Here is a 25002-nt window from a genome sequence, read left to right on the forward strand (position 1 = left end):
GGGGTGGGAGGAGGTATTGTTTCATGATTTCTGTGTGTATATAAAGTCTGCTGCAGTTTCCACGGTAAACATCTGATGAAGTGAGCTGTAGCTCACGAAAGCTCATGCTCAAATAAATTGGTTAGTCTCTAAGGTGCCACAAGTACTCCTTTTCTTTTTGCGAATACAGACTAACACGGCTGTTCCTCTGAAACCTGTCATTAAGCAGTAATGTAGACAAGACAAAATTATATCCACTACCATTTCAGAAAGCATGTTTGAAGCTTGTAAGGGGTGTGGTGGTGGGGGGAAACTATTTAAAACTTCAGAAGATGCTAGTTTAAAATCATTTTGATTCATCTAACATTTCTTTTTATTTTCTCTTCCCCCCTCCCACCCCCCCCCGGCAATCTGTCAGATACTTCTATTCAGTATAGTTACCCTTCAAGGGCAAACTCTGGTAAGTTGTCCTTTTTTAAAACATACCTATAAACCATACACAGTTCTCCTTTTTGCAAGAACAAATTTGTGATGTCATCACAGTGCTCTTAAGAGAAAGTTAATGTTACCTGGGGTGTAGGTATTGTGAAAATGAATTCAAGTTAATGTTGATACCAGTAACATAAGAACTTTTCAACATGAATGAAGGCACAATAAAACCATTATCAAAACTATAGGAATAATGTGTGCTTATGTAATTCATAAGTGTTTAGATACCAAAGATAGAGATGTTAATGGGAAATAAAAGCAAACACTTCAAGACAACATATAACACACTAGCTGTACTGTAATGTAATTCATGTAGCTTGAAGTGCTATTCTAAAGTCACTGTGCAAAATGACACCATTTTACTTAACATAACTGTTCCTATGGTGTATTCAGAGTCATATCTACCCTCTTTGGTAACAAAAAAATAAGCTTTTATTGTTTTTAATCCTGTTAGCTATGGAGAGTCAAAACAGCTACAAAAGTCAGCTGCTGATTCTATTTGAGCTTGTGCATACTCAACAGAATGTGTCAGTAAGTTTCAATGTAACAGTTATGCGACACGACTGAAGACAGTGGGGTTGTGCAGGTATCACTAAGTGCAGAAAAGGACTTAGGGGTTACAGTGGACGAGAAGCTGGATATGAGTCAACAGTGTGCCCTTGTTGCCAAGAAGGCCAATGGCATTTTGGGATATATAAGTAGGTGCATCGCCAGTAGATCAAAGGATGTGATTATTCCCCTCTATTCGGCATTGGTGAGGCCTCATCTGGAGTACTGTGTCCAGTTTTGGGCCCCACACTACAAGAAGGATGTGGAAAAATTGGAGAGAGTCTAGCGGAGGGCAACAAAAAATGATTAGGGGGCTGGAGCACATGACTTATGAGGAGAAGCTGAGGGAACTGGGATTATTTAGTCTGCAGAAGAGATAAATGATGGGGGTTTGATAGCTGCTTTCAACTACCTGAAAGGGGATTCCAAAGAGGATGGATCTAGACTGTTCTCAGTGGTACCAGATGACAGAACAAGGAGTAATGGTCTCAAGTTGCAGTGGGGGAGGTTTAGGTTGGATATTAGGAAAAACTTTTTACTAGGAGGGTGGTGAAGCACTGGAATGCGTTACCTAGGGAGATGGTGGAATCTCCTTCCTTAGAGGTTTTTAAGGTCAGACTTGACAAAGCCCTGGCTGGGATGATTAAGTTGGGAATTGGTCCTGCTTTGAGCAGGGGGTTGGACTAGATGACCTCCTGAGATCCCTTCCAACCCTGATATTCTACGATTCTATGTTTGGAAGTCGGGGTTTCACATAAGAAACTGACAGTCTAATTTTTTTGGCAAAATCAAAAGATACTTAAGTTGAAAAGATCTGTGCTTGACTCTCAGATCTCAGGTTGACATTGCAAATCTGGCAAATAGAAAATACATCGTTCTCTTTGTAAGCTGTAGACCCTTGATTTGGAATCACTAGAACACGTTAAACATGAATGTCATTTTTACAGGCAAGTACATTTTAAGAACAGAACCACATTTTAGTCTCAAGATCCTACCTCATTTTCACTGGTAATCACTATGTTAGACGTCCAATCGCCATTAACCTTTTTGGTGAACACCACAACAAAAAAGTCATTTAGCACTTCTGCCATTTCCATATTTTCTGTTGTTGTCTCTCTGATGGGTTCCTCTTGGGGTGCCACCTGGAACTGGGGTACCACTGAGCCTTCCTGACCCACCAGTCTGGGCTCCCTTTACACTGTACTGCTGTGACCAGCCTACCAAGCCCTCTCCCAGGCTCCAGCCTGCACTTTTGCCACAACACATACAGGTAGGGACAGACCCAGCTGCATTACATACAGACAGGTTCTTTAACGAGTCCTTGCATGGGAAGGCACAGCTAGAGCACCTCCCAGTTCCTAAGGCACATACCTCCTCTCTGGAGTGTAAACCCAAAATTATAACATCTTGCACTGCACAGGGAACTGTACAGCGTAAGCTCAGGAAATTCGCCCCCTCCCTCAATGTGAAGAGGAAATATACACACTGGTTTTAGACAAAGCAAAAACAAGTTTATTAACTACAAAAGATAGATTTTAAGTGATTATAAGGGATAGCAAACAGATCAAAGCAAATTACCTAGGAAATAAACAAAACACGTAAACTAAGCTTAATATACTAAAGAGATTGGATATCAATAGCAAATTCTCACCCTAAACCAGAGGTGGGCAAACTACAGCCTGAGGGCCACATCCAGCCCGCTGGACCCTCCTGCCTAGCCCCTGGCCCCTCCCCTGCTGTTCCTCCTCCCCTGCAGCCTCATCTCACTGCGCTGCCAGCACAGTGCTCTGGGCAGCAGGGCTGCGAGCTCCTGGGGCAGCGCAACTGCAGAGCCCGGCCTGACCCAGTGCTCTGAGCTGCGCAGTGGCGTGGCTGGCTCCAGCTGAGCAGCACAGCTGTAGCACCACCAGCCACCAGTGCTCCAGGCAGCATGCTAAGGGGGCAGGGAGCAGAGGGGTTGGCTATGGGGCAGGGGAGTTCAGGGAGGGTGGTCGGGGCCAGGGGTGTGGATAGGGATCGGGGTGGTCAGAGGGCGGGGAACAGGGGGATTGAATGGGGGTAAGGGTCCTGGGGGCAATCAGGAAGGAAGGGGGGGTTGGATGGGGCGGTGGTGGGTAGTTAGGGGCAGGGATTCCTGGGGTGGTCAGGGAGAAAGGGTGGTTGGATGGGGCAGGGATCCTGTGGGGGGCAGTCAGGAATGAGAGGAGGGGTTGGATGGGGTGGCGGGGGGCAGTCACGGGTGGGGGTTCCAGGGGCGGTCAGGGGATGGGGGTGGGGGGTGGATGGGACAGGGGTCCCAAGGGGGGCCGTCAGGGGGCAAGAAGCGGGGGGGTCAGATGGGGGTGGGGGTCAGGCCATGCCTGGCTGTTTGGGGAGGCACAGCCTCCCCTAATCAGCCCTCCATACAATTTTGGAAACCCGATGGGGCCCTCAGGCCAAGAAGTTTGCCCGCCTCTGCCCGAAACGATGATACAAGCAGGCTGCAGGTTCTTAAGGGGCAAGCTGTGCTGGCTGACAGCTTAGAAACCCCAGTTGTTCCATTCACAGACTAAAAATTCCTTTAGCCTGGGTCCTGCACTTCCCCCCAGTTTGGTCTTTGTTCCTCACATGCTTCCAGGAGTTTTCTTGAGTGCAGAGTCAGTGAAGAACCTCGATGATGTCACTCCCCTGCCTTATATAGCTTTGCATATGGTGGAAACCCTTTGTTTCAAAGCTTGGATCCCAGGCCAGTTAGTGGAAAAACACTGGTATCCCAAGATGGAGTCCAGCACCAGATGACCTGGGGACATGTCCCTGTAGCGTCATAGCACCCATGAGTCAGAGGCTGTTAGTAGAGTCCTCAGGAAGGCCCCGAGGTGAGAAATAAGCTTCTTCTCAGGCCTATAGTTCTCCCTAATGGTTCATTAGCTCTCATCTAGACTGAGAGTCTTTTGTCTAGTGGGTGTTGCCCATATTTAAACACATTTATAACACAGATATATAGTCACTATTCCTAACTTCAAATGCAAAAATAATACATGCATACAAATCGGATAATAATATTCAGTAAATCACAGCCTTTCCAGTGATCTCACATGACCTAACTTGCATAGAAGACATCAGAACTACGCCATAATAATATCAAAATAATATCACTGGGAAGAACATAGGGTGCAGTGTCACAATCTCTCCTCCCTCCCATTGAGTAATGGGCCTACACTGTGCTTGGTTTTCCTTTTGCTTCTCATGTATTTGTAGAATATTTTCTTTTTACCCTTTGACTCTAGCTAGTTTAATCTCATTTTGTGCTTTGGCCTTTCTCATTTTTGTCCCTACATGCTTGTGCTGTTTGTTTATATTCATCATTGGTAATTTGACCTAGTTTCCACTTTTTGTAGGATTCTTTTTTTGAGTTTCAGATCACTGAAGATCTCCTGGGTAAGCCAGCGTGGTCTCTTGCCATACTTCCTATCTTTTTTATGCAGTGGGGTAGTTTGCTCTTGTGTCCTTAATAATGTCTCTTTGAAAAACTGCCAACTTTCTCGAACTGTTTTTCCCCTTAGCCTTGCTTGCCATAAGATCTTACCTACCAACTCCCTACGTATGCTAAAGTCTGCCTTCTTGAAATCCATTATCTTTATTGTGCTGTTGTCCTTCCTATCATTCCTTAGAATCATGAACTCTACCATTTCATGATCGCTTTAACCCAAGCAGCCTTCCGCTTTCAAATTCTCAACCAGTTCCTCCCTATTTGTCAAAAACAAATCTAGAAAAGCCTCCCTACTTTCTGAAAAAATTGTCTCCAATGCATTCCAAGAACTTGTGGGTAATCTGTGCCCTGCTGTATTATTTTCCCAACAGATGTCTGTGATTTTGTTCACATTTATTTTGTTCTTCTTTGTTGCACTCCTAGTGAATGTCGTTGGGTGGAGAGTCTAAATCCTAATTATCTCAGCCATAACTTACTGTTTCTTTATCACCGAGAGGCTGCTTTTGTAAGTCATTTAATCTGAGACATTGTAATGTGTTTGCAGTTGATGGAGATCCACATTTCCTTATAGACGTACCACAGAAAAAAGACCATCTTTGCTTCAATATCAATTTAGACCCAGGTGTGGTGTTAAACCTAGTAAATGACCCTGATACAGGTGAGTTAATATTAATCTAAAGTAAAAGGGCAAAAAGGGCACTTCTCCCTGGTGTGAGGTTTATCTGCCATATATCCCCATACTAGGCATTTAAGTGGGTCTAGTGAGGGTTTATAGGGCTCCTATCATATAGCCCGCTGGTTCTCAAACTTTAGCAACCAAAGGACCCCCATTTTGATTTACAATTTTTGCAGACCCCAAAACCCACTGTTCCATCCTAGGCCCTGCCCCCACTCCACCCCAGGCCCTGCCCCCACTCTACCGCTTCCCCCAAGGCACCACCCCCGCCCCCCCTCTTCCCGCCCTGCTCTACCCCCACCTCTCCTCTTCCCCACCTCTTTCTGCTCCTCCCCCTCCCTCTCAGCGTCTCCTGCACACCAGCTGTTCCCAGACCTGACTTGTGGAGTACCCTCGCGATCCCCAGGGGTCCATGTACCTCTGTTTGAGAAACCCTGATATAGCCCATAAATAAGAACATACATAAGAACATAAGAACGGCCCTAATGGGTCAGACCAAAGGTCTATCTAGCCCAGTATCCTGTCATAGAATCATAGAATATCAAGGTTGGAAGGGACCTCAGGAGGTCATCTAGTCCAACCCCGTGCTCAAAGCAGGACCAATCCCCAACTAAATCATCCCAGCCAGGGCTTTGTCAAGCCTGACCTTAAAAACCTCTAAGGAAGGAGAATCCACCACCTCCCTAGGTAACGCATTTCAGTGTTTCACCACCCTCCTAGTGAAAAAGTTTTTCCTAATATCCAACCTAAGCCCCCCTCAATGCAACTTGAGACCATCGCTCCTTGTTCTGTCAAACCAGTGCCAGTGCCAGGTGCCCCAGAGGGAATGACCAGAACAGGTAATCATTAAGTGATCCATCCCGTCGCTCGTTCCCAACTTCTGGCAAACAGAGGCTAGGGACACCATTCCTGCCCATCCTGGCTAATAGCCATTGGTGGACCTATCCTCCATGAATTTATCTAGTTCTTTTTTGAACCCTGTTATGGTCTTGGCCTTCACAACATCCTCTGGCAAGGAGTTCCACAGGCTGACTGTGCGTTGTGTGAAGAAATACTTCCTTTTATTTGTTTTAAACCTGCTGCCTATTAATTTCATTTGGTGACCCCTAGTTCTTGTGTTATGAGAAGTAGTAAACAACACTTCCTTATCTACTTTCTCTACCCCTGTTATGATTTTATAGACCTCAATCATATCTCTTTTCCAAGCTGAAAAGTCCCAGCCTTATTAATCTCTATTCATACAGCAGCCATTCCATACCCCTAATAATTTTTGGTGCCCTTTTCTGAACGTTTTCCAATTCCAATATATTTTTTTTGAGATGGGGCAACCACATCTGCACACAGTATTCAAGATGTGGGTGTACCATGGATTTATATAGAGACAACATGATATTTTCTATCCTATTATCTATCCCTTTCTTAATTATTCCCAGCATTCTGTTCGCTTTTTTGACTGCTGCTGCACATTGAGTGGATATTTTCAGAGAACTATCCACAATGACTCCAAGATCTCTTTCTTGAGTGGGAACAGCTAATTTATACCCCCATCATTTTATATGAGTAGTTGAGATTATGCTTTCCAATGTGATTACTTTGCATTTATCAACATTAAATTTCATTTGCCATTTTGTTGCCCAGTCACCCAGTTTTGAGAGATCCTTTTGTAGCTCTTCGCAGTCTGCCTGGGTCTTAACTATCTTTAGTAATTTTGTATCATCTGCAAATTTTGCCACCTCACTGTTTACCCCTTTTTCCAGATCATTTATGAATATGTTGAACTCTCCACTCCCTACCCCTAGGATTCAGCTTGCTCTGTAAATCCCCTCACACTTCCTGCAGCAAAGAGGACAGAGAAAAGGACTTTGGTCTGTGAAGACTTCAGGTCTCTCCTTTTCCTGAGGTCCACCAGCGAAATCCCAGGTCTCTTATTTCTGGAGGCTGGCCTTTTATCTGCGTTGGACAATGGCCTCAAGCTGCAATAAGCTAAATATTCCTACCAATTCTTAACTATTCAATTTCTAAATCCTTTTTTCTATTCAACTTAACTGTGTATCCACGACGGTGTAAGGAAGATGATAAAAACCTACCAGTCCTGAATAGGAAAAATTCCTTCCCACCCCCTAAAACAGGTGATCAGTCAGACCCAAGACATCCTAAAAAAAACAGTTCCTATGCTATCTAACTATGCGGAGGGAGTGTGGGTTTAGATAAAATGGGACAAGAGGCTTGAGAAATCTCAGGCAAGAGTTTAAGTTGATGATCATGGGGAACAATCCCTTATCCCTTTGGCTAGTCAAAGGGTGGAGCAGTGCCCCTGGGAAGGAGGTGCCTACTCCTGCATACACTCCCACTTTCATTCCAAAGCTGTCTGGTGCCTTCTGGATCCAATCAAGTCTCCCACCCACTAAACCAGGTGGAGGCATTCTGCTCATCCATCTCCTTAAGTGATATACGACCTGAAACTTGCTAAACTAATGCTCCCTAATGCAACTGCTATGTCAGTGGTCTAAAGCTTCATGTGCAGGAGAGGCCAAAATGAAAAGAAATACAGGCAAGAGACTGAAGGAGAGAAAGGTGGAGTAGTAAATTGGTAGCCAGTGAAAGGATTGGAAATTATGCTATAAAGTGGTTCAGCTGCATAGTACTTTCCTTCTCCACGTCATTCCTCAACATTTCCTGATCAGAATCTATCTGTACAGTAATAGCACTTTTTGTTCCTTTATAACAGGCATCACAGTTAATGGGCAGCTTATTGGAAAAAAGAAAGTCAGCAACAATGGACAGACCCAGAAAACGTATATTGGAAAACTTGGGATTGTAAATACACAACTGGATTTAAAAATAGAAATAACGACTGAAAAAATCACCCTCCAGAATGGCAGAAACACAGCCACTTTTACCTGGCTTGATACAATCACCCTACAAAAGGAAGGGTAAAGTACAACACAAAAGCCCAGACTTGTTCAAGAATGTTCAAACTTATGAAAACATTAGTATCTAAATGTAATTAAGGCTGATGGCAGTGGCAAACTGATTGACAAATCCTTGGAAGCCACGTGCCCTGTTCGTGCATTCAATTGCTTGTTTCAATACTGTTATGAGTGAGGCTTGGGAGGAAGAAATAAAGTAGAAACATTGCTCAGAGGTACCAAGAAATATGTGTTATTGGAGCTATGGAAATGTTCAGATGCTTAGAGAGGGGTTGGTGCTTCACATTCTGCTGATGAACAAATGAAACAATTTTTTGTACTTCTGAAGTCCAGGCCTAGCTGGACTCATGTGTGGAGGAAGAGAGGAGACAAGAAGAGGCTTGTTTGTGCAACAGTTCTACACAAAAACAGCACTGGGCCAGATCTTCACCTGTTATAAATCAGCACAGTTCAAATGACCCAGTGGAGCTAATCCGATTTACACCAGCTGATGATTTGCTCTAGTGATTTTAAGCATCAGCCCAGGAGAGAGAGAGGAAGTCACGAAATGCGTACAGAACAACTTGAACTGCACAAATATCTGAATAACTAATTTTTCTGAATCCATTTTAAAAGTGGTTTATTTTTTACTTTGACTTCACTTAAGCTCTAAGACAACAATACAACTTTATTTTGGGACTCGACCTCAGTGTTACAAGGGGTAACCACTATTTGATTTACCGCTCTCAAGCAAATACTTTGCGGTTTGGGGGTTGTTTGAATGTGCAAATATTTTTATAAGCTCATAGCAAAGCACTCTCATCGTGGGGGCTTGTCATTGAGAAAGCCAACAACATTTTTAAATTGTATTTGTAGAACTAAATTTTCACCATTTTTTTTCTCTTGAAGATGTGTTCATAACATAAAAAGAATTGTGTATATAAACAAAAGGCTCAGCCTCTGGTCATGCTAGGTGCTGATTCAAGAAAGCACTTCTGCACACACTTAGTTGAGCATATGTTTAAGTGCTGTCCCAAACAAGGATGCTTTCCTGAATTAGGATCTTAGATATAAACAGTACCATCCTACAGCTACCTACAGACATAAAGATCTCTGCATCTGTATGGAACCCCACTGACTTCAGTGGAGCTCCAGATGAGCACAGGAGTATCTGTGTGTGCATACAGTGTCAGGATTGAGGTTTTAGTCTCTTCACTCTTCAATTCTTTGCTACCACATATTAAACGTCACTTGTTGAAATATTTTGTTTGATTTATGGATCTTCCAGAAAGTTTTGTTTAAAAAAAAAAAACCCATCTTACTCTGCCAGATGGATTTTCCATAGATCCCCTGGTCTGTTAGTTAACTTATTGTCCACAATATTAAATGTTGAAAACCAAAACTGAACAGTTGTGAGGTCTCTTCACAAATTTTATCTTTCATCTTTCTTCTCCTGCTGCAGTTTGACTATGGAGATAAACAGGGAAAAGAATCTAGTGCTTTCATTCAGAGATGGTGCAACTTTTATTGTTGTTTTGCATTGAGTATGGAAGAAGCATCCTCTACACCAGGACTTCCTAGGATTCTACACACTGGATAGTCACAAGGTGTCTGAACACACCCATGGCTTATTAGGTAGGAATTCACGTCCATTGAAATGGATGAACGCTACCTTAATTTAAAAGACTAACATTTTCCTGACTGGTTCATTTAGGGAAAAGTAATCATGTGTTCACATTCTCAGAGCTAAGATGTACAGAATATGTTAAAAGTATCGCCTCCTGTATATTAACTCTTTCATTGTATCTGGTCCTAGTTTGTATATTAAAAATAAAAATGGGATATAGGGCTATAACTTCAATAAAAAACTGCATTATGGAAAAGCCTGAGAATATGAAAACATGCTTTGTAAGCGAGAGAGAGTGTATAGCTCATGTCTTAAACTCATAGAAATTACAAATGGAGATGACCTAATAGATCACATTTAGCTCATTCTCTTGGGGTAAGTGCAGAAGTTTTCCCTACAGTATATTTTCGTATGCTTTGTTTAGGCTAGTTTTAAATGTCTCAAGATATGGGATTCTACTACTTCTCTTGGGAGATATGCCATAAACTAATAGGTCTCCCCATTAGGCAGTTTTTCTGGGAATTTCAAAATTTCCTTCTCTTAATTTCATCCCCTCACTGCTAGTTATACCTTTTTGTATGTATCCAATGTAGCTGACGGCCATCAGTTGATTTTACAGCAGTTTTTGATATTGTATTTTCTTCCCTTATTTTCAGGACAGTTTTTCCAGCACATTGATTTTGAAGTTTTTGACATCCGTCCTGGATCTGACCCTGAGAAACCACATGCCACAATGATTGTCAAAAACAATAAACTGACAGTAACTAGGTAACCAAATGATTAGGAAATACTTCCTTACCCGGAAAAGATCTGTAATTTGGGCGGGGGGGGAGATAGGAACATTCTCTAGCTGTTACAGTACAGGATTGGGTTCGGGTCTTTTTTCCATAAAAGACAGGCAACACAATAGTCTCCCTGAGAGACAGAGCACAGTGCGAGAGTCTCCTTCTGTAAGAATCTCCATCTTGAACTGTTTCACAGCACAGCATTCTTCCCCAAGTGAACAGGCAGGAACCTTACATCTACAAAGCTGCAGGACATAACAAAATTATAACCTCTCCTTACAATTATTTAGCTACATATTCCTGATAATGCAACAGACTTGCTGTTTGACCTTGGAAAAGCCACTTAAACCCTGTTTACACTCGAAAAAACTACCTGTTGTTGCCTAGAAGGTACCAACTGAATGGATCCAGCATGATTTAGTGGCAAGCATAGACAAAGACCGCTACTGTATTCATAGGTAAATACTAGTCTAACCAATTTATACAAAGACAAACCTGGTAAAATTGCTAAGCTCACAAACAGACAGATTCAGAATCAGAGATGCATCACATTACAAAGTACTATTATTTTGGTTAATTCATGCTTTTTGTCTTTGTTTCAGGGTTAGTGAGAAAGATTACGGAAAAGACCCCAGTCATGGAACAATCATCCCCTGCTGGTTTATTCATAACAATGGTACAGGACTGATTGATGGAGCTCACACCAACTATATTGTTTCCAACCTATTTAGCACACCATTTATAAACTAAGCAACAAACGTACATGTGCAATCTCATTCTTTAAATAAAATGCTTTCTAATAACCAAGAAACAGTTAGCTACAAGAAAACAATATAGAGAAATAAAGTTGCTTTTACTCATTATTAAATGAAGCTGATCACTGCAGTTTTTATTCTTTGATACTTTCCCAACTTTGACGCACATGGCATGTCTCAGTAGTCACTTTTGAGTAAATATTATGATCTGGATAGTAATTTTGTCTCCCTTTGGCCTGCGGCATGTGTACATCTAGTATAATGTTTATATGTTTGCTTCAACTATAGACTGTGAGATCTGCTCCTGCTCACATTAAAGTCAATGGCAAAACGTGCATAAACTCCAGTGGGAACAGAATTGTGCCCATTAGTTGTGCCTGGTGGCCCAGTCAATGTGGGTAGCTAGTCACACCAGGAAAGGAAGGTGTACCACTTGATTCTTATTCACCTGACAGGGCAGCATGGTGCATTTATGCCTGCACAGCCTTCTATGCAGAGAGAAAAGGAGCTTCTGTCAGATCAAAGTCTCAACATGTAGGATAGATTTTACTGTTCAGAGGCATTTCTTACCCTTTCCTGGCTTATTTTCCCCAGCCCCTTTGGGAATCAGGTGTCTATGCTATTTCCAGGAGCTCCTGTTCTCTTACTAAGCTTAAATGGCAGGCAGATGACAGCTGCTGCAAGGCTTCTGGATTCTCAGAATAGGTTTAATCCTTCATGTACCAACAATTGGGATGGTTCCATCCAAAGTGTCAAACATCATATATAACATTAAACATACATCCATGAAGATAAAATCCGTGTTTGGCAATTTTAACATAAAATTAAGACTACTAGAGGACTTTTCAGTTGTACTTTACTTTTCAAGGGATGTGCATTTAATTTCCAAACATGCATCATTTATAACACTGGCACAATATTATGGCTTTACAACTCAGAAATATGTATTTCTTTACCCAAGTGTTCTACAAGATAATACAAAGTGACTTGATTCCTGATGCCTGGTCTAAACAGAGGAGCATTATTGGCAGAGTTGGGGGAGGGGAGGGGAGCAGGACTGGAATAATTTGAGGTGTTGCAGGACAAGATTTAATTGCATTGGTAAATCTTTATGTAGTTCCAAAACTGGAATAATTGGATGGGGAAAGGGATGTTGTGACAGTCTATACTTTTATGGTCATCAATTTTACAAGACTATGATAAATTTTGTACAAAGTATGTCTTGTGAAATATCATTTAAAACATCATCTTCTGATGAACATTATTGTCCTGGTAAAATAGGTGTATCAACATTGTATGTAAAGTTATATGTTTCTACTGTTTAACATTGCTGTAACGTGTTCCAGAGTTAGAAAAGCAGGCCCAAAGCAGTTTTTCAGAGACAAAGAAAGACTAGCAACCCAGCCAGGTGTTAGAGCTATCACTGGTTTAAACAGTCATTCTTCAGCAATGGAAGGGATAAACAAGAAATTTACATTTCATCACAGAGACGGTTCAATCCACACATCCACAAGAACTACTTGTCACCTGCACCCCAGGTGGGGGTAATACTCAAAAATGGGAGTGTGGTATATGAGAGAGAGAGTGGCCTCCATTTCACCTCTTTTCCTCCCATCTCTCTGCTCATGACATTGACTACCCTCAAAGAACTGAATTAAGGGGGAGTGATCCGAGGCTGAAAGGAGACCCAACCTGTGAAATTTACAACAGCATATGGTGAGACAAAACCTTTGCTTTTAAGTTCACTTAGCTTGTTAAATTAGGTATTAGCTTGCATATTACTCTTTTATTTTCTTTTATAACCAATCCTGACTTTTATGCACCATCACTTGTAATCACTTAAAATCTATCTTTCTGTAGTTAATAAACTTATCTTATTGTTTTACCTTAACCAATGTGTTTGAATTAGAGTGTGTGGGGAAACTCCATTTGGGATAACAAAGCTGGTACGTGTATCATTTTCCTTTGATAAAATGATGGACTTTCTGTGAGCTTGCATTATTCAGCAGTGTGCTGGACAGTACAAGATGCACATTCCTCGGGGAACAAGGCTGGTAATTTAAATTTGCCGGTGTCGCCCTGTATGTAATTCTAGAGTGACTGGTCAGATTGCTCATGTTTAGCTGGAAGTGGATTTGCATGCTGAAGGCTATGTGAGCAGACCGGGAGTGACTGCTCAGACAGTAAAGCAATGTAAAAGGCACCCCAGGCTAGAAAGTTAATGGGACACAGCTGTATCCTGGGTAATGTCACAGATGTAAAGGCCAGAAAGGATGTACACTGGCAGAGCTGGGAACAAAGGTTGACTTAACTCACTCAGTGGCTTGAGACCACAGACAGAAGAAACTTTTTATGTATGTAAGTACAGTATTAGGTCATTGGGAAAGGGGCTGACAGGAAAATGTCCAACGCTTTTATCATATGACATTGAAAAAAATTAAAATGGCCACATTGTTTGGTATGAATCAGAGTTCCACTGATTCAGGAAAATGCAGTGCTTCTGCTTTTTTTGTGATGCCGTATTTCACATGGTCCATTGACACAACACAAGTAGGCAGAATTCCTGGAATGATGACAAGCATGAGCTCAGTAAATAACAGAACTTGTATTTATTACTAGAAGAGGGGACAGAGGCAGCTCCCCTGTTGGTGCTACTGAGTCCACAAACACTTTTACTTTTCCTCAGCACGCAGCACACACCCAACTGTGCATTTCCTCTCAGGGCTACTTGCTGAGTCAGAGTCCTTCCCGCTTGGGAGGAGCCACAGGTTTTGAGGCTGTCTCACCCACAGACCCAGCCATCACACTAATTCTGTTACGCTGCTCCTCCTCTTGGAAGAGATGCATCCTCACACTAACATAACAAACCACATGATCAACAGAACAAACTATGAAAACACAATCTTTATGCCAAACTGGCATGCTGGTATGTTGATTGCTACTCAGAGAGGAAATGTCACTTTTGTCATAACCAGGAGTACTCTAGGGTGGGACCTATTGCTTCCCTGGCAGGAAAAAGATCCCCTTATTTAGTGCCATGTTTTAACATTGGAGGGTCTCTTGCTAAATTAGCTACTCTTTTTTTGCAGTTCCAAGTGACCGTGTCATCACCAGATCCATACCTTACCAATGTCCCAACAGATAGCTCCATAATGCTGTCAAGTCTGTCATTATTTTCTATACCTTGGCTCAAATTACCCCTTTCACACTTGAGGGGATTATTACATTTTCTACCAGCATTAACTACATATTATAGTGGCATAATTCCAGAAAATTACAGGGATGTGTTTTCCAATTATAGTACATGTTTTATCCCTCACGTTAAGGTTGACTCCGTACCTCATCAGAAAATCAGTTCCAACCAATGCCCCTTGATCAGAGTCCTTTTCCACAATGAAAACTCATACCAATTTAAGGTTGTCAATTTCTATAGTGGTTTGCCAAATCTGTTACATTCAGCCTTTGACTATTAGCCAGTCTGACTACCCCCAAAGTAGGGCATAAGTTTCTGAGAGCTGTGCCTAGAGGCTTCTTTTCCTACCTTTTCAGACAACACAGCAGCTTGTGCCCCAGAATTGACTGGACCTCACATAAGACTCCCTCAATCTTCCTGGGCAGATAGATGTCACTCCCCCCATCAGCACTCACATAACTTGGTGGCCTAGCATTTGCCAGTAAACAGCTTGTGGCACTGTTTCCTGCACCAGTCCATCCAACAGCAATCTTCATCAGTGGGCAGTGTGGTTTTAAGTGGCTAGACTGTCCACATTTCCAGCAGGCCTGATCCTCTACAGCATTTGCTAATTGAACCCTACTGCATTGCCTTGTTCTTCTTAACCAAAAACCTGCATGCCTCAAGCTCAGTTTTTTTTTGTCCCTGTGGAGTTACCTGCTGCCTTTCCATCGAAAACTGTCTGACTTGCCTAATCAGAACAAGGAGCAATGGTCTCAAGTTGCAGTGGGGGAGGTTTAGGTTGGATATTAGGAAAAACTTTTTCACTAGAAGGGTGGTGAAGCACTGGAATGCGTTACCTAGGGAGGTGGTGGAATCTCCTTCCTTAGAGGTTTTTAAGGTCAGGCTGGGATGATTTAGTTGGGGATTGGTCCTGCTTTGAGCAGGGGGTTGGACTAGATGACCTCCTGAGGTCCCTTCCAACCCTGATATTCTGTGATCAGTATTTCCACTGCTTCCCGCAGACTTTTAATTGTATTACTGATCCCTCCCCCCATTGCTGTGTCCCTGAGCTCCATGACCCTGGATCCTCGCTGCTCCCTCACGTCTTTCTAGCTCATGGAACTGCTCCAGTTCATTTGCTAGCGTGATGGCTTTTATCAAGCATCTGGAGTTTTGCACTCCACAGTTGTAGCTGGACATCCCCCCCATTAGCAATGATGTGGTCTCGCACTAGGCTGACCTGTTCTACTCTGTCCCATCCTGGGCAGGCTTTTGCTGCTCAAACATTATATATAGTGCTCTTTGTTCTGTCGGTGGGAGATTTATTATCTCAAAGACTTTTGTAACTATTCAAGATGGTGCACTCCACAAAGATGCTTCAAATTGTAGCTGCCAAGACAAAATTTTGACCTACACTATAGGGATAGAGTATTTTTAACAGCAGCAGCCTTGTCGTGGACCTTACCAGAGAAGATTAGACAGAGCCCGACCACATTCAGGACTAACTGTCACGCCCAACAGTTTGCTAAGGCCTTTACCCTGTCATGGCATTTTCACATGTCCCTGTCCCACATTTAGGGATTGTCTATATAGGGAAATTGACTGGAAAAGTTATTGTGGAATAAGCTATTCTGCAATAACTATTACCTAATACTGCCCTGTGTGGGGACACTAGTCCAGAATAAAAGTCCGTGTATTTAAGAAGAATGGGAGTGCACTAATCATGCTGGCATAAAGTGATTTTTATTCCAGAATAGTGTGTGCATATAAGGAGCTATTTTGCTCAATTTCTGCATGGAGACCACCCCATATATTGGATGAGAAGAAGGAAAGAAGAGAAAAAAACCCAATAACCAAAAATGAAAACTAGTGACAAAAGGAAGACATGAAAATTATTGCCAGTCAACGCATGCTCAATGCTATTAATAATTGTTCTACGTTTGATCCTAAGCTCATTGAAATGAACAGAAAGATTGTCATTGACTTCAGTGGGCTTTGGATCAGGTTGTTATATACCACAGTAATAGAAAAACCTAAGATGCATAGCTCTGCTTGCTATCAGTGGACAGAGACTCACATTAGAAGCATACTCTGAGGTTCGTTCTTTTTTGTGTATTTATGTTTTTAATTCCATTATTATGAAAGAGTGAAATGTGGATACAAGAGAAAATTCTCCTCTAATACCCTATGCACCACAACTGAAGTCTTAACAGAGTTTTATGTATATGCTGTATGTGACTGCAATTTTGGCCTAAATAATATAGACTGTAACATGAACAAAACAGAGAGCAGGAGCAAAAACACATCTGGAGGAGCAATAGTTTTGCATCTGCTGTAAAATAAATGTAATTCCCATACCTATCATCATCTGAAGCAGGCTAGAACTCAGCTTATGTACCAGAGACTCCATGAAGTCCATTAGGAATTAGCTATTGATTTTACACGGTGATAGGCAACAGTATTAAACCCTCAGTATCTGACATGTCCTAGGTACTTCAAAGAACTTTCTAAAGTATTATGGTTGGATAAAATGGTTACTCATCTTCTCATAACTATTGTTCTTTGAGCTGTGTTGCTCATGTCCATTCCAATCAGATGTGTGCGTGTGCACATGCATAGTAGTCAGAAGATTTTTCTCAGAGCAGCAACCATTGGGTCAGCTTGGGTGCCCCCTGGAGTCGCGTCTTCTTGACTCTCAATATAGAGCCGGGCTGACCCACCACCCCCTCAGTTCCTTCTTGCCGGCTACTCCAACAGAGGGGTAGGAGGGTGGGTATTGGAATGGACATGAACAACACACCTCGAAGAACAACAGTTATGAGGTGAGTAACCATTTTTCTTCTTCGAGTGCTTGTTCGTGTCCATTCCAATCAGGTAACTCACAAGCCCAAGTTGAGGAGGTGGGGTCAGAGTCGTCCACTGATTGGAGTAGTTCTCTTCCAAAGGCCGCATCTTCTCTGGCCTGCTGGGTGATTGCATAGTACCTGGTGAAAGTGCGTACGGAGGATCATGTCATTGCTCTGCAGATTTCCTGGGTGGGAACCTGAGCCAGGAACACCATTGACGAGGCCTGAGCCCTGATGAAGTGTGCGGTGATTGGAAGAGTGGGCACTTTTGCCAGGTTGTAGCACTCACTGATGTAGGACGTGATCCATGAGGAAATTCACTGAAAAGAGACAGAAATAACTGGACCAACTGTTGGAATGGCTTCGTTCTCCTGATGTAGAAGGTTAGCGCTCTGCGGACATCCAATCAGTTAAGCCTTTGCTCCCTGCTGCTCAAGTGAGGCTTAGGATAGAATACTGGGAGGAAGATGTCCTGGTTCATCTGAAACTGGGAGACAACCTTCAGGAGGAAAGCCGGGTGGGGCCCAAGCTGAACCTTGTCCTTCTTGAACATAGTGTAAGGGGGCTCTGATGTCAGGGCCTTGAGCTCAGATACACTTCTGGACGAGGTTATCGCTACCAGAAATGCTACTTTGTATGAGAAAGAGAGAGCAGGGAGCACATTGCCAAAGGTTCAAAGGGTGGTCCCATGAGTCTGGAAAGGACCAAATTGAGGTCCCAAGCTGGGACAGGCTGCCGGACACACAGGTATAGCCTGTCAGGACCTTTAAGGAAATGACTGACCATAGGGTTAGCAAAGACTGAGCGGCCCTCTGCCCCTGGGTGAAAGGCAGAGATGGTGGCCAAACGAACCCTTACTGCTGACATGGACACCCCCTGCTGCTTGAGATGGAGAAGATAGTCTAATATAAGTGGAACGGAGGCGAGCGTCAGGGACGAACCGTGCTGCGCTGACCAGATTGAAAATCTCTTCCACTTGGCAAGGTAGGTGGCTCTCATGGAGGATTTTCTACTGCCAAGGAGGACTCGTCTAACGTGATCGAAGCAAGAGAGCTCTGTCAGGTTCATCCATGGAGCTTCCATGCCATGAGGTGCAGAGACTCGAGGTTCGGGCATTGGAGACGGCCATGATCCTGAGTTAGTTAGTCTGGAAAGAGCAGCAAGGTGACTGGAGCTTCCATGGACATTTCCAGGAGTGATGAGTACCGGTGCTGGTGGGGCCAGGCTGGAGCTATCAATAGCACAGAAGCTTGTTCCCTCTGTATCTTGAGGAGCTCCTTGTGAATGCGCGGAATGGGCAGAAAGGTGTACAGTAGATGGCCTCTCTTCTTGGGAGGAGGAACATGTCCACGATGGAGCTTGGGCTGTGGTTTAGGAAGGAGGAAAACTGCTGGCACTTCATGTTGCGTTGCATGGCAAGCAGGTCTATCTGGGGAAAACCCCACTGATGGAAGATTGAGTTTGCCACGTCTGGGAGAAGGGACCACTCATGGCCATGGAACGACCTGCTGAGATAGTCCGCCAACTTGTTCTGTATTCGATGGAGGTACAATGCTTGCAGATGTATCAAGTGCTCTACACAGAAGTCCCACAGCATGAGGGCTTCCTGGCACAAGGGAGAGGAACATGCACCCCCTTGTTTGTTGATATAGAACATCGCCCATGGTGTTGTCTGTCATAACGGATTCACAACTCCCTATTAAGTGGGCTTGGAAAGTCTGGCATGCCAGGCGTACCACTCTCAGCTCTCTGACACTGATACCGTGTGTTCTGAGTTCTCCCAAATGTGCTCCCCAGCCCAGAGCTGATGCATCCATCACTCGCAAGAGGAACGGGTGAGGGCTGGTGAACGGGACCCCTGCCCATACTACTTGTGGGTCGAGCCACCACAGGAGGGAGTCTAGTACCGGGAGAGGCAGGGTTACTATCCTGGCCAAACTGTCCCGGACTGGCCGATACACTAATGCTAGCCATGCCTGAGGAGGTCAAAGTCTGAGTCTGGCATGCTGTAGTATGTAGGTACAAGCCGCCATGTGTCCCAGCAGTTTCAGGCAATTCCTTGCTGTGGTGGTGGGAAACTGCCTGAGACTTCGAATTATGTTGTTCAGAGGCCGAAACCTTGCTTCCGGGAGGTATGCCCTGGCCTGTCTTAAATCCAGTACCGTCCCTATGAACTCTATCCACTGAACAGGGGACAGAGTCGATTTCTCCATATTGAGAGGAAGGTCCAATTCGTTGAATGTTGTTCTTATAAAGTTGACTTGTGCTTCCGCTTGAGTCCTGGATTGGTCCTTGATCAGCCAATCGTCAACGTATGGGAACACCTGCACAGGAACGCAGCCATGACTGCCATGTACTTGTTGAACATTCGAGGTGCTGCTGACAGGCCGAATGGGAGGACAGTGAACTGGTAGTGGGTGCCGTTCAGCACAAACCTGAGGTATTTTCTGTGGGATGGAGTTATTGCTATGTGAAAGTACGCGTCCTTCAAGTTGAGGGCGACATACCAGTCTCCTGCATCCAATGATGGGATGATGGAGGCCAGAGAGACCATGCGAAACTTGAGTTTCTTCACGAACCTGTTGAGTTCTTGCAGGTCTAGGATGGGCCTGAGCCCACCCTTGGCTTTTGGTATTAGGAAATACCAGAAATAGAAGCCCTTGCCGTTTTGCTCCTGAGGAACCTCTTCCACTGCCCCTAACAAAAGGAGCAAGTGCACCTCCTGTATAAGGAGTTGCTCATGAGAGGGGTCCCTGACGAGGGATGGGGAATGGGGGTGGAAGGGCGGGAGGGCACAGAATTGGATGGAGTACCCCCTCTCTACCATGCGGAGCACCCAGCAGTCCAAAGTGATACAGAACCATGTACGGTAGAAAGGGGATAATCGAGATGAAAGGGTAAGGCGGGGTAGATCCAGTTCTTGCTCTGGTGCACCATCCTCGACCACACCTTCAGAAGGTTGGTTTGAGGCCGGAAGGTGGCTTGGGTTGGCCAGAGTACTGGCCTGGGGATGGGTGCAGCCTTTTTCTGCCACTCCTATTCCTCCTCCAGGAACTGTACTGTTGGTTCTGTTGATAGAACCGCGGAGGAGACTCAGCCTGAAATGCTTTCTCTGTCTGGTGGGAGTGTGTAGGCCCAAGGATTTGAGGGTGGCTCTGGAGTCTTTCAGGCTATGTAGCCTTTTATTTGTCTTCTCTGAAAACAGAGGGGAGGTCCTGTATGGTCTGCTGGACCTCGTATGGGAGACCAGAGACCTGGAGCCAGGAGCCCCTTCTCATAGCCACCCCTTTAGCCATGACTCTCATGCTGGCATCAGCACCATACAGCGCCACCTGGAGGGAAGCTCAGGAGATTAGCTTGCCCTCTTCAACCAAGGCCAAAAACTCGGCACAGGGGTCTAGGGGGAGGAGCTCCACAAATTTTGCCATTGCCGCAAAGGTATTACAAGGGTACCGGCTGACAATGGCCTGTTTGTTGGAAATTTGCAGCTGCAACCCACCAGAAGAATAGAGCTTTCTCCCGAAAAGGTCGAATTGTTTAGCCTTCCTGTTTTGGGGGGAGGGCCCTTGGAAACCTTGCTGCTTGTGCTAATTAGCGGCATCCACAACAAAGGAATCAGGTTGAGGGTGTGAATAAAGGCGTTCATAACCCTTAGAGGGCACAAAATATCGCCATTCATTGTGCTTGGCAGTGGGTGGCAATGAGGCTGGGGTCTGCCACAAGGTTTTTGTGGTGTCTGCAATAGTTTTATGACTGACAGGGCAATACGGGACGGTCCAGAGGACTCGAGGATATCCACCATGGATCGGAGTCCTCGACCACCTCCTCTGCCTTGATGCCCAGACCCTGGGCAACCCAGCACAGCAACTCCTGCAACACCCAATTGTCTTCAAGTGCTGGGGCTATGGCGGTGCCCGCCAGACCCTCGTCCAGCGACAGCGAGGAGGAAGCCCCACAGAACAGCGGCTGCTCCCTGCCATCCGTGCCCAAGGAGTCCCGTGACTCTTGGGGATCCTGGACAGGCGCCAATGTGGACGGTGCCGTGCTCTGGCTGTTGGCACCGAACTTGGTGCCAATGTCAGCATCAGCACCGCTGCCGGTGGCGCTGTCTGTGCCGGAGCGGTAGAAGTCTGCCTCTGCCTCCGCCTCCAAAATCTCTGAAAAGGAGGACCATAGAGGAGCCAAGCCTCGGGACACCGATAGTCAGGAACTTGGGGACTGAGTGGGCTCTCTCTCCGGAGGTGCCAGTGCCGGAAGGTGCCGTGGAGAAGGAGAGCACCTGGACATCATCACTGGCTTCCCTCTTGATTGCACCTGGGGTTGCAGTGGTGTCCTAGGGGCTGAGAACAGAGCTGTGAGATGCAGCAAGTCTTGAGCTGCCTCAAAAGCCTCTGGTGTTAAGGGGAGTGGCAGTTGCTGGCCAGTAGGATCTGGTGGGCCCAAAATCAACTGCCTTGCCTGGGCAGGAATCCACGTGGCCCTGCCAGGGGACCTGGTGCTATGGCTCAATTGGGGTCTCTCAGCCGTCGGCTCCTTAGATTTGGCTGGGGGAGAACACTCCCTATTCCGGCATCTTTTTCTTCTGAGGCACCAGCGACTGAAACCAGTGCCTAGCCGCTGATTAGCCCCAGGAGGAGCCGGGCCGGTGCCGAGTGTTTTGGGAGGAGTCCTTTCTCGGCACCGGTTCCCAGGATGATGGTGCCAGGGCACTCCGCGCCGACGAGGACGTACTGGGTGCGGGATCTGCCGACCCCGGATCTGAGTGAGGGTGAAGAGCTGCCTCCATTAGGAGAACCTTAAGCTGCTGTTCCCTTTCTTTAATAGTTCTGGGATGGAACTCACGGCAGATCCTACACCGGTCCTTTTGGTGACCTTCCCCAGGCACCTTAAACAAGAAGCGTGGCATGCGCTCAGCCGTGAAGAACTATGTACAATAACGGAGATAAAAGCGCTTGCTAAGCAAGGACTATGGGACACTCCAACTAACTATCACTGGTGATAAGAAGGAACTGAGGGGGTGGTGGGTTGGCAGGGCTCTATACTGAGCGCCATGAGGGCATGACTCCAGTGGGCACCAGGCCAACCTGACAGATGCTGCTGTGGGAAAAATCTTCCGGCTACAGTGCACATGCGCGCGTACACACCTGATTGGAATTGACATGAACAAGCACTTGAAGAAGAACTAGTGGTTAGTTATGACTTCTGATTGTATTCCTAGAGCTATTAATGACATACTGTATGACCTCTGACAATTATTTTTTCTTTGTTGTCTCAGTTTATCTGTAAAAATAATGGGCTACTATTTCATTAACCTCCTACATGTGTGGTAGGCCTTATTTCTGAAGTGTTTTGAGACCCTTTAAAGGAAAGTTACCACAGAAGTGCAAAGGGTTATTTGACAATGTCATAGAATCATAGAATATCAGGGTTGGAAGGGACCTCAGGAGGTCATCTAGTCCAACCCCCTGCTCAAAGCAGGACCAATCCCCAACTAAATCATCCCAGCCAGGGTTTTGTCAAGCCTGACCTTAAAAACTTCTAAGGAAGGAGATTTTACCACCTCCCTAGGTAATGCATTCCAGTGTTTCACCACCCTCCTAGTGAAAAAGTTTTTCCTAATATCCAACCTAAACCTCCCCCACTGCATCTTGAGACCATTACTCCCTTGTTCTGTCATCTGCTACCACTGAGAACAGTCTAGATCCATCCTCTTTGGAACCTCCTTTCAGGTAGTTGAAAGCAGCTATCAAATCCCCCCTCATTCTTCTCTTCCACAGGCTAAACAATCCCAGTTCCCTCAGCCTCTCCTCATAAGTCATGTGTTCCAGTCCCCTAATCATTTTTGTTGCCCTCCGCTGGATGTTTTCCAATTTTTCCACATCCTTCTTGTAGTATGGGGCCCAAAACTGGACACAGTACTCCAGATGAGGCCTCACCAATGTTGAATAGAGGGGAATGATCACGTCCCTCAATCCGCTAGCAATGCCCCTACTTATACATCCCAAAATGCCATTGCCTTCTTGGCAACAAGGGCACACTGTTGACTCAGATCCAGCTTCTTGTCCACTGTAACCCCTAGGTCCTTTTCTGCAGAACTGCTGCCTAGCCATTCGGTCCCTAGTCTGTAGCGGTGCATGGGATTCTTCTGTCCTAAGTGCAGGACTCTGCACTTATCCTTGTTGAACCTCATCAGATTTCTTTTGGCCCAATCCTCTAATTTGTCTAGAAGAAAGAAAAGGAGTACCAGTGGCACCTTAGAGACTAACCAATTTATTTGAGCATAAGCTTTCGTGAGCTGTAGCTGTATTTTGTGAATACAGACTAACACGGCTGCTACTCTGTAATTTGTCTAGGTCCCTCTGTATCTTATCCCTATCCTCCAGTGTCTCTACTTCTCCTCCCAGTTTAGTGTCATCTGCAAACTTGCTGAGGGTGCAATCCACACCATCCTCCAGATCATTTATGAAGATATTGAACAAAACCGGCCCCAGGACCGACCCTTGGGGCACTCCACTTCATACCGGCTGCCAACTAGACATGGAGCCATTGATCACTACCTGTTGAGCCCAACAATCTAGCCAACTTTCTACCAACCTTATAGTGCATTCATCCAGCCCATACTTCTTTAACTTGCTGGCAAGAATACTGTGGGAGACCATGTCAAAAGCTTTGCTAAAGTCAAGGAACAACATGTCCACTGCTTTCCCCTCATCCACAGAGCCAGTTATCTCATCATAGAAGGCAATTAGATTAGTCAGGTATGACCTGCCCTTGGTGAATCCATGCTGACTGTTCCTGCTCACTTTCCTCTCCTCTAAGTGTTTCAGAATTGATTCCTTGAGGACCTGCTCCATGATTTTTCCAGGGACTGAGGTGAGGCTGACTGGCCTGTAGTTCCCAGGATCCTCCTTCTTCCCTTTTTTAAAGATGGGCACTAAATTAGCCTTTTTCCAGTCATCCGGGACTTCCCCTGATCGTCATGAGTTTTCAAAGATAATGGCCAATGGCTCTGCAATCACATCCGCCAACTCCTTTAGCACTCTCGGATGCAGCGCATCCAGACCCATGGACTTGTGCTCATCCAGCTTTTCTAAATAGTCCTGAACCACTTCTTTCTCCACAGAGGGCTGGTCACCTCCTCCCCATGCTGTGCTGCCCAGTGCAGTAGTCTGGGAGCTGACCTTGTTTGTGAAGACAGAGGTGAAAAAAGCATTGAGTACATTAGCTTTTTCCACATCCTCTGTCACTAGGTTGCCTCTCTCATTCAGTAAGGGGCCCACACTTTCCTTGACTTTCTTCTTGTTGCTAACATACCTGAAGAAACCCTTCTTGTTACTCTTAACATCTCTTGCTAGCTGCAACTCCAGGTGTGATTTGGCCTTCCTGATTTCACTCCTGCATGCCCGAGCAATATTTTTATACTCCTTCCTGGTCATTTGTCCAATCTTCCACTTCTTGTAAGCTTCTTTTTTGTGATTAAGATCAGCAAGGATTTCACCGTTAAGCCAAGCTGGTCGCCTGCCATATTTACTATTCTTTCTACACATCGGGATGGTTTGTCCCTGTAACCTCAATAAGGATTCTTAAAATACAGCCAGCTCTCCTGGACTCCTTTCCCCCTCATGTTATTCTCCCAGAGGATCCTGCCCATCAGTTCCCTGAGGGAGTCAAAGTCTGCTTTTCTGAAGTCCAGGGTCCGTATTCTGCCGTATTCCATATACCATTTCACATATCCAGGCACAC

General features: G+C 44.9%; 1 protein-coding gene across 1 annotated transcript in view; it reads left to right on the forward strand.

The window, feature by feature from the left end:
* Positions 1-11351, forward strand: part of LOC140914487 (inter-alpha-trypsin inhibitor heavy chain H3) — a 51607-nt gene extending 40256 nt beyond the window's left edge. The window contains exons 15-19 of the mRNA XM_073352405.2: positions 5031-5144; positions 7891-8095; positions 9534-9706; positions 10355-10466; positions 11086-11351. Of these exons, the coding sequence (XP_073208506.2) occupies positions 5031-5144; positions 7891-8095; positions 9534-9615 (401 nt within the window). The 3' untranslated portion in view covers positions 9616-9706; positions 10355-10466; positions 11086-11351. The remainder of the gene's footprint in view (positions 1-5030; positions 5145-7890; positions 8096-9533; positions 9707-10354; positions 10467-11085) is intronic.
* Positions 11352-25002: the final 13651 nt, after the last annotated feature.

The sequence above is a fragment of the Lepidochelys kempii genome, chromosome 7 (assembly GCF_965140285.1).
Source record: "Lepidochelys kempii isolate rLepKem1 chromosome 7, rLepKem1.hap1, whole genome shotgun sequence".
Classification (NCBI taxonomy): domain Eukaryota; kingdom Metazoa; phylum Chordata; order Testudines; family Cheloniidae; genus Lepidochelys; species Lepidochelys kempii.